This window comes from Citrus sinensis, chromosome 4 (genome assembly GCF_022201045.2).
Source record: "Citrus sinensis cultivar Valencia sweet orange chromosome 4, DVS_A1.0, whole genome shotgun sequence".
In the NCBI taxonomy this organism is placed as follows: domain Eukaryota; kingdom Viridiplantae; phylum Streptophyta; class Magnoliopsida; order Sapindales; family Rutaceae; genus Citrus; species Citrus sinensis.
This window is the reverse complement of record NC_068559.1, coordinates 28709044-28721407: the sequence shown is the minus strand read 5'-3', so window position 1 is coordinate 28721407 and position 12364 is coordinate 28709044. Positions and strand designations below refer to the sequence as shown.

Below are 12364 nucleotides of genomic sequence, written 5' to 3'. Positions count from 1 at the left end.
AATTATTTATGAATTATTTGCAGCGGCTGAACACGATCAACAAGGTCGCATGGATATCTTGGATATGCTTAATTATGACGAATCTTTTTTCACAATAATTAGAGCTAATTAAACTTGATAAATGAAACATGAAAGTAGCCTGAAGAACATTTCACTGATTTTCAGGAGGCGGTGTATCACTTTTGGTTTGAAAGAGAGCAAAATAAGTAACTTAATTTAGAGCATATCATGTACCTGTAGCATAAACTTGGCGGATAACTGTTCTCTTTTCTCACTTTCTTGCAACACAGATAAGCAGATCTCAAGGTTGCTTAGTTTGGTTAAAGTATGATTTGAACTTTGCAATAATTCAATCTTTTACAACACAGCTTTTACATAAATCAATGCCAACATATATAAAAGACGTTAAAATCGTTGAAAACTATGTTCTAGAGGGTGAAGTCAAGCGTATAAAACAGGTAGTATGAAACATCAAACTGATAACATGAAACATAAAGTTCGTAACATTAAGTTAAAACTAGTAACATAATAAGATTGGAAGCTTCTGAGCACTGTACTTGATTGAGTGTATGTTGGTTGAAAATTGTTAGTTCTATGTTTGTTAACTTAATGAGGGTTAAGGATGGAGCAGGTAAACAACAAATCTGGCACTGAGTGCTCCATGAAATTATGCATCAATTAGGTAGAAGCTTTCAAGTATTTCGAATTCTGTCCACTTGAACACCAGCTCTTTGGGTACAAATGAATAACTTGTATACTACACATTTTGAGGGGAAAATTGGTTAATTGCATCCTTGTTGCAAGTTAAGTTTAGAAATTTATACTTCCTCTCTGTACAGCAATGAGAAGAATGACAAATATAGGAGAAGCAAGAAAAATCATGTATGGGAGGGCTTGAGTTAGTGCACCTTCTTCACTTCCAGCCTCTTGGAGAGGATAGTTGGTTTTATCTTCAACAAAAGCTTCAAAAAAGTTACGGTAATCTGTGTTCTTATCACTAGAGCTTCTGACCTTCATCATTTCCATAGCCTGCGATGAATGAATTAGTATTTATTAAGGTAAGTGTTACAAAAGTGTTGAAGAAACAATGCATCAGCAGTTGAGTTTGGTTCCAACACATACGATGAGGCAAGAGCTGAATAATCATTATTCATCACATCACTTCACATATACCTGAAAGCTGAACATAAATTGCCGAGCTCTCTTGCTCACTAAGGCATTTGGGTGAGATTGAAGCTTCTCATACATAATTCGAGCCTCCTTTGGTCTGCAAGCATGGCAACTGATTAATATATACCCAGTTCATAAGGTGAATAGATATCTTGAGTACTGGCAGATTGAGACACTAAACTAAGAAAATGTCTCACAATCTTAACAAAGTTTCATATCCTTATCTCAGCAACCTGGTTGTTCTGGTACATTTGTTTAGCAAGCAGGGGCAACAAAAGGTTTCAATGTCATTTTGACATTATTTATACTAATTTCAATAATTATAATCCAATGCCATACCTATGAAGAGAATCCTGACAGATAGACCACTGCAAGGCTGCTAATCCATGAAGTTCGCTCTGCACAAGCAAAATACTTGATGTTAAATTAATAGTACAAGCTACAAAGATTACAATATCTTTTCGGTAGAAGCTGAAAAAAGCAGTTTAAAGAGATAATGAATATGTCCTCTCAACAGAGTACCTAGTAGAAGAAGCTACTAAGACCATGATATAAAAAACCAATTCCTCGAATGGGAGTTATTTCAGATGAATGCAACGGCTGCAATTTTTTTAACATAACTAAGGTTCATAACTTCAGTAAACTAACCTTGAACACCATTTTATTCATAACTTTTTCATAAAAGGGCAAAGCTTCCTTTAGCTTCCCTGAATCCATCAAGGAGTCACCATCCTTCAATGCCTATATTTATGAAAACCAAATTAGCGATTAACTTATTTAGGCACTAATGTTACAGAACTGCATAATTTAAAGCCAAAAAGGAAGTCAGAATAAGTGAATGGTTACAATTCTTAATAATGATACTAAATGTGAAACTAAAAATTTAAGTTTTCTTTTTCTTCATAAATTACAAAGAAGAATTATGTTAGAAGAGTACCTTCTCACATTCAGATTTCAGCTTTGGATCAACATTTAAGCCAACACTCTTCTTGTAGGCAGCAAGTAGTTGTCTAGTTCGCTCTTCTTTAGCAGCTCTAGCTTCAGCTGTTTCCAGAACATCGCCAGGGCGAATTGTTCTTCCACCTCCAAACTTAATGCAGAGGAAGAAAAGCATGTCAAATATGACTTATCATCAGAAAACATCCCTAAAAATTGCCAAGATTCAGAGGTAATGTCAACAATTCGGCAACTACGGGTATAAAAAGTTGTTGCTTTATTCAACTACCAAGGATAGCATATTCATTCATCAAATAGGTGCATCTTATGCTTAACTGTCTTCAGTTTTAAAGAATTTCAATCTACTTTATACCTTAATGCCTAAAGATTAAATGACAAATTCTAATTATGTCCCGTTGAACATTACATATTAAAAGATGCTAAACCGCAAAATAGAGATTATATCACATTTGTTAATAATGCAAGCACACATATTTGTCAGAACAAGTCCACCAAAAATAAATACCGTTTTTGAAATATTGCCAGGTCTTGGAAAAACTCCCCATGTAGACACCTTTGGCTTGTAAAATTCCAAATTTTCTTCTTGTTTTGGCCCAGGCCTCAACACAGTTGACTCCCCAAACTTGCTGGTGTCCCCAACAATAATCTCCACTTCAGGAGTGTCACCTTCTGCAAAAGGATCAGTAACTGGAACCAACCCAGCTGGCAGTCCCTTGCCCTCCTTCTTATCGGCAAAATTAAGACCCATGAAATCAATGCTTGAGATCTTCAACCCTTCTTTCTTACCACCAACCTCTTTTGGCAAATTGCCCCTACCTTCCCCTTTGAAGCCTAGAAATCAATGCAAAAAATTCAGTTAAAAGCTATATTGCACCTTAAAATGTGAGACTTTTAGCAATCAATGGATTTGTCATAATAACAAAATTAAGTCCAAGACAACAACTTTGCATTAAGAAATAAAAACCAAACATTCGTTCATTGAAAATTTGTAATATGAGAAGTAATAATAAAAAATAAAAAAATAAAAAACATCAATTCCGTCACTGTACATGTGCCACTAGTCACTATGGTACCTGAATTTGTGCCGTTCTGAAAACTGACAGTGTCTTTGTTCTTCGTGTACTCTTTGGCTTTCTCCACTGCAGCCCTTGCAGCATCCTTATCTGGGTTCTGCTCATATTTAGAATCTGAGTTGGATTCTTTCAACTTCCTATAAGCCTTAGCTTTTTCAAAAGCGAGCTTTACAGGGTCTAGTGAAGCTTCAGGTTCGGGTGAATTTTCAGAAGTGGGCTGCTCAGATGCTTCATCATTGTTGGATGTGGCGTTCATAAAGAACGAAAGCTTCAATGAGCTGACCTTCGGTTTTTGTTTTGCGGAGGAGTCGTTTTTGTTTTTGATGGTGCTGACGGATGAGAGCCATGATGGTTGCAGAGATGCCATAGTTGTGCACTCGTGCTAAGGTGTGTGTGTCAAGAAGTGAGTGGCCATAAAACGTTGCGTTTCGAAAACCTTTTCCAATACGTGTCAAAATTATATAATTTTAAAAATACTGTAGAAGTCCCTATCATTATTGTAAAATTACATATCCAAAAGAGAGTACCCTCGTATTTTCAGTGAGAGTGTTCGTCCCTCCGTTTGTTCCTTCATAAGTCTTAAAACCCTAACTTTTATTTACAGAAAAATAAAACCTCTCTTCTACCAGAATAATAGTGATGACAAAGGTTTACGGCACGGGTGCCTACGATTTCAAACGGCATCGGGTTGCCGAGTACCCGGTGGAGTTGCCAAGCCAACAGGACGACAAACCGGTGGAGTCAAAGCCGGGATCAACGCTTCCAAGCTCTATAACTCTCTCCGAAATCCAACGCGATAGGTTGACGAAAATCGCGTCGGAGAATTGGCTCAAAACTGAGAAGCCGTTTGATGCCGAGCTTGTGAAGGAGATATATAGGACAGAGTTGACGGTTAAGGAAGGAAGAAAAACGGTGCCGTTGCATAGAGTGATGATTTTGGAGGTTAGTCAGTACTTAGAGAATTATCTTTGGCCAAACTTTGACGCTGAGACGGCCTCGTTTGAGCATGTCATGTCTATGATACTCATGGTTAATGAGAAGGTAATAATTTTTTTTTTTAATTTTAAAGCTGGATATATAGTTATTTCTTATTCTGATGTTTCTTTTCGTGAATTTGTCTTTTGAAAAATATTTAGTTTCGAGAGAATGTGGCAGCTTGGATATGCTTTTATGATCGAAAGGACATATTTAGGGGATTCCTTGAGAGGGTTCTTCGTCTAAAGGAGGTTTGGCGAACTTTTCCCACAATTTTTATTTTTAGAATCTGTGTAATTCATATTATTCTGTCTCGAGGTTCGTTTCAACTCCGAGGAGTTTAGGCACGTTTACTAAATTTCTTATGTCTAAAATGCGGTTGCAGGGAAGAGAGTTAAGTATAGCTGAGAAGACAAATTATCTAGTTTTCATGATTAATACATTTCAGGTATGGTAGCATCTTGATTATGCTTTTATTGCATCATAGCTTTGTGTTTGTTTGTATGTGTTAGGTATCAAGTAGAATCAAAACTCCACTGGAATTTACAAAGAGATCAACTGATGTTTAAGTTCTTTTTGTTTTGAATTTACTATTTTTGAATAAACTATGTTGTGCACAGAGTTTGGAAGATGAAATTGTGAGCAAAACTGTCCTGAGATTAGCTAGTTTGCAATCCTGGCACAGTCTGTCATATGGCCGTTTTCAGGTAGCTTATGCTCAATGTTACTTTTATTTCACGCTAGATGGAAAGTATCAGACTCCAATCTGATGAATAATTTGTGAATTGTTCTGTAGATGGAGCTTTGTCTTAATCCCGATTTAATTAAGAAATGGAAAAGGATGGTAAAGAGAGAATTTAAGGAGGCTATGAAGCGAGGAGAGCCTTTTGACCCCTCAGCAATGCTTGAAGTGAAATTCTTGAGAAATTTCATTGAAGAGTTTCTTGAGGTACTGATATGCTAAAATATTAGATTGGATTCTTTTTTTTTTTAATTTTTTAAAAATTCAGATGTTCAAGGATATTAAAACTAATATGTTTAAACCCACTTTAACGTTTACTAGGTACTTGAAAACGAGGTTTTTGTTCAAAGGCACCATGTCAATAATGAGGATGATCACGCTGATGCCAATAGTTTTTTGCAACCTAATGATGCTTGTGTGCTGTACTGTGAAAGGTTTATGGAGTTTCTTATTGATCTGTTGAGCCAACTGCCAACTAGAAGGTATAATTCCAGCTGAAGTCATGGTTTTTTGCTTTTTACAGTTATTTTGTGAGGGAGTCTTTTCTGATCAGTTGTATATTTGATTCATGTCTTCAAATTCAATTAGTTTGGTGTTAAGACTTAGTTAGATTGTGTTTGAGTTTTGGCCATATACTTAGGATGTCTTCAATTGGTTTTGTTTGATGGATTTCATGCCAAGATGAGCTTGACCAGAAGAGGAATATTGTGTTTGTTCCAATTTTGATTGCTTAATTTACTTTCTAACATCTTGTTGCCAACTCTTTCCTATATGCTTTTATTACTTGTCAAAGGTGAAACTTCTTATACATCTGTCATCCCCTGCTGTTTTTGTAATTCCATGATTTGATTTTACTCTCTGTTTTCTTTTTCATTCCTGGGATGCAGGTACCTTAGGCCTCTTGTGGCTGATTTAGCCATTGTTGCCAAATGCCATTTAAGTACTCTATACAGACATGAAAAAGGAAAACTTTTTGCGCAATTGGTTGACTTGCTACAGTTTTATGAAAAGTTTGAGATTAATGATCATGTTGGCAAGCAATTGACTGATGATGAGGTGCTCCAATCTCATTATGACCGTTTCCAATCTTTTCAGCTTCTGGCATTTAAGAAAATCCCAAAGGTTTGTTATAATTACTTATGTTTAATCTGTAGGCTGCCTCCTGCCTCATTTGTAAAAAGATGGATCTATGGATCTTTAGACCAGTTTTTTTTTATTATTATTATTATTTGCAGTGTCTAAAATTTATTTTGTATTGTTGTAGTTGCAAGAACTGGCTCTGGCTAATATTGGTTCAATTCACAAGCGAGCTGATCTATCAAAGAGATTATCAGTACTCTCCCTCAAAGAGCTACAGGACCTGGTTTGTTGTAAGGTTAGTTGATAGCCGATTTTTATGTGTGTTTCAGTTTATGCTATCTGTTTCTATATCTTTCTCATGCCCCATGTCTTTAAAATTTCTCCTTTTAGAGACCAATGTTGGGCTGGAATCAGTCATTGTATGGGTTAAAGTTGTTCGGTGAAATTTTTGTCTTGCTGAGAAATTGTCTGATGTTTTTATCCATTGATAGTTGTTTTAAAATCTTTTTTTTTGGGGGGGGGGGGGGGGGGGGGGGGTGTGGGGGGGGTGGGGAGGGGAAGGTTTTTTGGGTCAGCAATTGTATTAACTGTACGTACTCCTTTTTGCATTTTTTTTTCTGTATGAAATGAACCCTTTGAATGATGTGCTAATTTAAAGTTTGTAAATCCTTCTCTGCTGACGAATTTTATTTCTTCATGCAGCTCAAATTGTTGTCAAGTAAAGATCCTTGGTTAGATAGCTATGATTTTCTTGTTGAAGTCATTGTCTCCTTTTTTGAGAAGCAGCAGTCTCAAAAAGAAGCCATAAATGCCCTTCCTTTATACCCGAATGAGCAAATCATGTGGGATGAAAGCCTTGTTCCTAGCATTAATTATTCTGGAGAAGGATGTCTTGCTCTTCCAAAGCTTAATCTACAATTCTTAACTCTTCATGATTATCTCCTCAGAAATTTCAATCTTTTTCGTCTGGAATCAACGTATGAGATTCGCGAGGATATTCAGGAAGCTGTACCACATCTCCTTGCTTACATTAATAATGAGGGAGAAGCTGCTTTTCGTGGTTGGTCAAGAATGGCTGTGCCAATTAAGGAATTTAAGATCACTGAGGTAAAGCAGCCAAACATTGGAGAAGTTAAGCCGTCATCTGTGACAGCAGCAATAACTTTTAGCATCTCAAGTTACAAAGCACATGTAAGATCAGAATGGAATGCCCTCAAAGAGCATGATGTTTTATTTTTACTTTCTATTCGCCCTTCATTTGAGCCTCTAAGTGCAGAGGAAGCTGCAAAGGCTAGTGTGCCACAAAAGCTTGGCCTTCAATGTGTACGGGGATGTGAAATTATTGAGATACGGGATGAGGATGGAACTCTCATGAATGATTTCACTGGAAGAATTAAACGTGATGAATGGAAACCACCAAAAGGAGAACTTAGAACTGTGACTGTTGCTTTGGATACAGCACAATACCACATGGATGTCACAGATATTGCGGAAAAAGGTGCTGAAGATGCTTATGGGACATTTAATGTGCTGATGAGGAGAAAACCTAAGGAAAATAATTTCAAAGCCATCTTAGAATCTATAAGAGATCTCATGAATGAATATTGTATTGTACCTGACTGGTTGCATAACATATTTCTGGGCTATGGAAATCCCTCTGCAGCTCAATGGACTAATATGCCTGATTTTCTGGAAGTGGTGGATTTTAAAGATACTTTTATTGACACCGCTCATTTGGAAGAGTGCTTTTCAGATTATGAGGTTAGCATTGCTTTTCCTTCATCACTGGTTATTGGAAACTGATGGTGTTTTTCTGTTCTAATAATACTTTAATTTAATCTGAAGAACTCTGTGACTTGGAAACTTCAATTTGTTATGATTTCTAGGTGTCTTTTGTGCATCCAGATGGTACAGAAAACTTGGATCCGAGGCCTCCATTTCGAATTAGACTTCCCAGGACACTGAAGGGCACCAGTCGTGCACTTCCTGGGAATAAGAAATTAACCTCTGACTCAATGCAAGTTGTCAATATGGTGGATGCCTCTGATGGAAAAGATCAACTTATTGTTGAAGCATACACCCCACCTGATCCAGGTCCTTATCCCCAAGATCAACCAAGGCAGAACTCTGTCAGATTCACACCAACTCAGGTGCTGGGCTACTCTTTCATATCTTCACTTCCTTTTCCTTTACGTTGTCATAATTTCATTCTTTTGAATTGTTTTGAGGAAGTTTCAATGATCATTTATTTAATTGCTTTTGAAGAGGTAGCAATCATTTATGGTACTTTGTACTTTATTTATGTTCTGGGCAAGTGGTAGGTTTATCGTGCTCTTTATTTTTAACCTACAGAAATTTTACTATAACACTCCTTTTGTTATGTGCACTGTATGTCTAACTGACAGAGAATTTACTATGACATGTATGAGGTCTTATGCTGATATGTGGTTGAGTTTCAAACCCTGAATAGAGAACAAATGTTGGTGTTAGCATTACCTTTTATACCACTGACGGTTATAATTTTCTGTATTTACAGGTTGGGGCCATTATATCAGGCATTCAGCCAGGCCTAACTATGGTCGTTGGTCCTCCTGGTACAGGAAAGACTGATACAGCTGTGCAAATCTTGAATGTTCTTTATCACAACTGTCCTTCTCAGAGAACCTTAATTATCACTCATTCAAATCAGGCTCTGAATGACCTTTTTGAGAAAATTATGCAGGTAATTTTGATTGAATTTAAGATTAAATACATAAAAATGATCAATGTTTAATCCTCTAATTTTGTAAGTGAACTTGGCATTTGTGGTTTCCTTTATTACTGAACTTTATGCTTTCGACACTTAACTTGTCAATTACAAATTTGCTAATGCATGTCATGAGTTCTTTCAGAGGGATGTACCTGCTCGCTATCTTCTGCGTTTAGGTCAAGGTGAACAAGAGCTAGCAACTGACCTTGACTTCAGTAGGCAAGGCCGAGTCAACGCGATGCTTGTCAGACGCTTAGAATTGCTTAGTGAGGTTGAGAGGCTTGCAAGATCTCTTCAACTGCCTGAAGATGTTGGGTATACTTGTGAAACAGCTGGATATTTTTGGTTGCTTCATGTATATTCCCGGTGGGAGCAATTCCTTGCTGCTTGTGCAGATAATGAAGGTAAACCAACATTTGTAAGGGACCGTTTTCCCTTTAAGGACTTCTTCTCCAACAGCCCTCAGCCAATCTTTACTGGGGATTCATTTGAGAAGGACATGCGGGCAGCCAAGGGGTGTTTTCGCCATCTCCAGACTTTGTTCCAAGAGCTGGAAGAGTGCAGGGCATTTGAATTGCTCAAGTCAACTGCTGATCGAGCAAATTACCTAATGACAAAGCAGGCAAAAATTGTGGCAATGACTTGCACCCATGCAGCGCTAAAGAGGAAGGATTTTCTTCAATTAGGTTTTAAGTATGACAATCTCTTGATGGAAGAAAGTGCCCAAATTTTGGAGATTGAAACTTTTATTCCGATGTTGCTTCAACGACAGGAGGATGGTTATGCACGTCTCAAACGCTGTATACTGATTGGTGATCATCATCAGCTCCCTCCTGTTGTGAAGAATATGGCTTTCCAAAAGTACAGTCACATGGATCAGAGCTTATTTACAAGGTTTGTTCGTCTGGGTATACCTTATATAGAGCTTAATGCCCAGGGTAGAGCCAGGCCGAGCATAGCCCAGCTTTACAACTGGAGGTATAGAGATCTGGGAGACCTACCTTTTGTAAAGGAGGAGCCACTCTTCCATAGAGCTAATGCGGGATTCTCCTATGATTATCAGTTAGTGGATGTTCCTGATTATAATGGGAGAGGTGAAAGTGCCCCTTCTCCCTGGTTCTATCAAAATGAGGGAGAGGCTGAATATGTTGTTAGTGTCTATATATACATGCGACTACTAGGTTACCCTGCAAATAAGATATCAATATTGACAACTTACAATGGGCAGAAGCTTTTGATTCGTGATGTTATCAACAGGCAATGTGTTCCATATCCGTTTATTGGTCCACCCAGCAAGGTGAGTTTCCATTTAGGTTTTGTTAATCAGTGGAGGCATTGTAAGATTGTAGTGGTGCACATTTTGTGTTTGCTCTGTTATTCGTTCTCAAATTGTAGTAACTTTATGCTTTATTTTTGTATGTATAACTGGTTTTCTTTATGCTTGCTTTAGGTCACTACGGTTGATAAATTTCAAGGTCAGCAAAATGATTTCATTTTGCTGTCTCTTGTTCGTACTCGATTTGTGGGTCACCTTCGTGATGTTAGAAGATTGGTTGTTGCTATGTCCCGTGCTCGGCTTGGTCTGTATGTGTTTTGTCGACGTTCTTTGTTTGAACAATGCTATGAGCTGCAGCCTACTTTTCGGCTTCTGCTTCAGAGACCTGATAAACTTGCACTTACCATGAATGAGAAGACGTCTTATACAGATCGTCATGTTGAAGACATTGGAGTTCCCTATCTTGTTAGTGGCATTGAGGATATGCACGCTATTGTCAACAGCTTATTATATCAGGTATATTCTCTTGTTTACATGATATGTATTTGGTGGTGATAGTGCATGGTTGATGCCTGATTTGATGACTTATTCATAAAGTTTTCAGAGGGCCATCTAGTGAATACAGTATAGCTCAACCTTGAGATGTTTAATCTTGGCTAGCTTTCTTTAAACATCTTTGTCGCTAATTGGGTTCCTCGTGTGTGATCATATATCTCATAATCTCATACACCAGCCGAATTAGCCATAAGAACTTGACTAGCTCCGTTTTTTGCCAACTCGTGTTAGGAGTCTTATTACCCCTGAGGTTGTAGGGGCAGGTCTATTTTTGCTTTCACCAGTAGTCTTAGTTGGAATTGTCTTGACAAGTCAAATTGATGACACTAGTTTGCAATTTCTGATGGTATTGTTGAATTTTTTGTTACAGTTGTTTTTGTCGAGGTCTAGGGTCCTCTGAAAATAAGTGATTGTTAAAATTATTCTCAAAGTTCAATCCACGAGTTTATTATTCTTGTTGGCAGAGGCATTTAGCGATCCAAAGTCAGTATGTGGCTTATTCAGGAACCACGGATGCATATGCAATGGAGCAAATTAGCCATCAGAATTCAATTCTCGAGCACAATGCCATGGACACTGATATGCCAGCAGTTGCCAATGGTTCTCTTGGGGATACATCACATGGAAGCCAGTCGGAGGAAGCTACTGAAATGAATGGTCCTGCAAATGGGGAGATACCTCTTGAGGGCCAATTGAATGGTGAATCAGGGTCTGAACCTCCTACAGACGACAAGAATGGCACACCACCTGAAAGCGATTCAAATGAGGCAACAAAGATGGAGTAGTCTAAAGTAACAGCGCAGCCTATCAAGATTTTTCTTTGAGCAGTTGCGGAAACCCCATGTCCTGCAGGAGAGGCAGCTGGCAAACTAAACTGGGCAATATAATCCTTAGGTAAGGGCCACCTTATCCAACTTTCTGGTATTAATATATGTTTCAATTGTGGATGATTATCATCAAGGCTTCCCATCATAAGGTTGCCGTTAGATTTGGTAAACGACGCAATTGTGACTGCAATCTAACTTAGAGCCTTCAAAGTTATTATATTAAAATCTTTCTGGAGATAACTGTGCTTCAGCTGCATCAAGTTGGGAGAAAGATGGAAGTTGTTGACATAGTTTATAGTCTGTTGATTTTTTTTTTTTTGCCATCAAAATCCAAATTAATGAGTGGTAACTAGCTGTACGACTGTTATATGAAGGAATTTCGTTGTAAATTTGCATCAATCAGTTACAAAAGCATTGCTGCTAATGGGACTATTGAATATCGGATTATTCAGCATTTCGAGTGAAAATCGCAAGGTATTATTTTAAAAAAAATGAAAATTTTTTTTCCATAAAGGAAGGTTGGCATGGCGCTATTGTTGATCCCCACGGACCCCGCCCTGAGAGATTGATTTCGGGTTCGACAGGTGGTTTGTAAATTATTGCAATAATTATAGTGGCTATGTATTAAAAAATGAAAAAAAAAAAGGGAAGAAGAAGGAAGAAGAAGAAAAAGGGCCTGATGAGAACCCCAAGAGTTGTATATTTAAGAATTGGCTTATGATTTTGGGTTCAAATTTCGTTAATATACGTGTGTAAATGATAACAACAACAATAAAGATGCATGTTGGATTTTTAGCATAACATGGGTAAAACAATTTTAATTTCGTAGATTGGGTACATTTCCAAAAACACGTGGTTGATCGCGCCGCCACCACCGCCGCACCCGTCCGATGAAACTCCTGGACGTTGCGACGCCGAATTCAAGACTCTTTTAATCATCGCTCGTGACCCGTTCGATCC

The 12364-nt window shown here is 37.8% G+C and overlaps 2 protein-coding genes across 4 annotated transcripts; one reads left to right on the top strand and one right to left on the bottom strand.

The window, feature by feature from the left end:
* Positions 1 to 477: 477 nt before the first annotated feature.
* LOC102622383 (uncharacterized) lies at positions 478 to 3625 on the bottom strand. 3 transcript variants are annotated; one of them, XM_025100598.2, is made up of 8 exons: positions 3201 to 3625; positions 2633 to 2958; positions 2108 to 2260; positions 1819 to 1911; positions 1510 to 1568; positions 1174 to 1267; positions 909 to 1029; positions 478 to 757 (listed from the first exon to the last, which is right to left on the bottom strand). In XM_025100598.2, the coding sequence occupies exons 1-8, from the start codon at positions 3565 to 3567 to the stop codon at positions 693 to 695; spliced, it is 1278 nt and encodes a 425-aa protein (XP_024956366.1). In that variant the 5' UTR covers positions 3568 to 3625; the 3' UTR covers positions 478 to 692. The 3 variants fall into 3 exon arrangements, with proteins under 3 accessions (XP_024956366.1, XP_006482986.1, XP_006482985.1); XM_006482923.4 differs by having other exon boundaries at positions 478 to 1029; positions 2633 to 2949; positions 3201 to 3622; XM_006482922.4 differs by having other exon boundaries at positions 478 to 1029; positions 3201 to 3621.
* Positions 3626 to 3718: 93 nt separating this feature from the next.
* Positions 3719 to 11871, top strand: LOC102622876 (uncharacterized). The gene is made up of 14 exons (XM_006482924.4): positions 3719 to 4241; positions 4337 to 4426; positions 4561 to 4623; positions 4796 to 4882; positions 4972 to 5124; positions 5239 to 5399; positions 5805 to 6039; positions 6182 to 6292; positions 6700 to 7758; positions 7884 to 8147; positions 8534 to 8719; positions 8889 to 10043; positions 10197 to 10538; positions 11042 to 11871. The coding sequence occupies exons 1-14, from the start codon at positions 3840 to 3842 to the stop codon at positions 11360 to 11362; spliced, it is 4629 nt and encodes a 1542-aa protein (XP_006482987.1). The 5' UTR covers positions 3719 to 3839; the 3' UTR covers positions 11363 to 11871.
* Positions 11872 to 12364: the final 493 nt, after the last annotated feature.

Coding starts and splice junctions, on each gene's coding strand:
- LOC102622383 (XM_006482922.4), bottom strand. CDS start 3,567: ATGGCATCTCTGCAACCATCATGGCTCTCATCCGTCAGCACCATCAAA. Junction 1,569..1,818: donor TGAATAAAATGGTGTTCAAG/GTTAGTTTACTG, acceptor TTGCTTGTGCAG/AGCGAACTTCATGGATTAGC. Junction 1,268..1,509: donor TGTCAGGATTCTCTTCATAG/GTATGGCATTGG, acceptor CCATGCTTGCAG/ACCAAAGGAGGCTCGAATTA.
- LOC102622876 (XM_006482924.4), top strand. CDS start 3,840: ATGACAAAGGTTTACGGCACGGGTGCCTACGATTTCAAACGGCATCGG. Junction 6,293..6,699: donor AGGACCTGGTTTGTTGTAAG/GTTAGTTGATAG, acceptor TTCTTCATGCAG/CTCAAATTGTTGTCAAGTAA. Junction 8,720..8,888: donor TTTTTGAGAAAATTATGCAG/GTAATTTTGATT, acceptor GAGTTCTTTCAG/AGGGATGTACCTGCTCGCTA.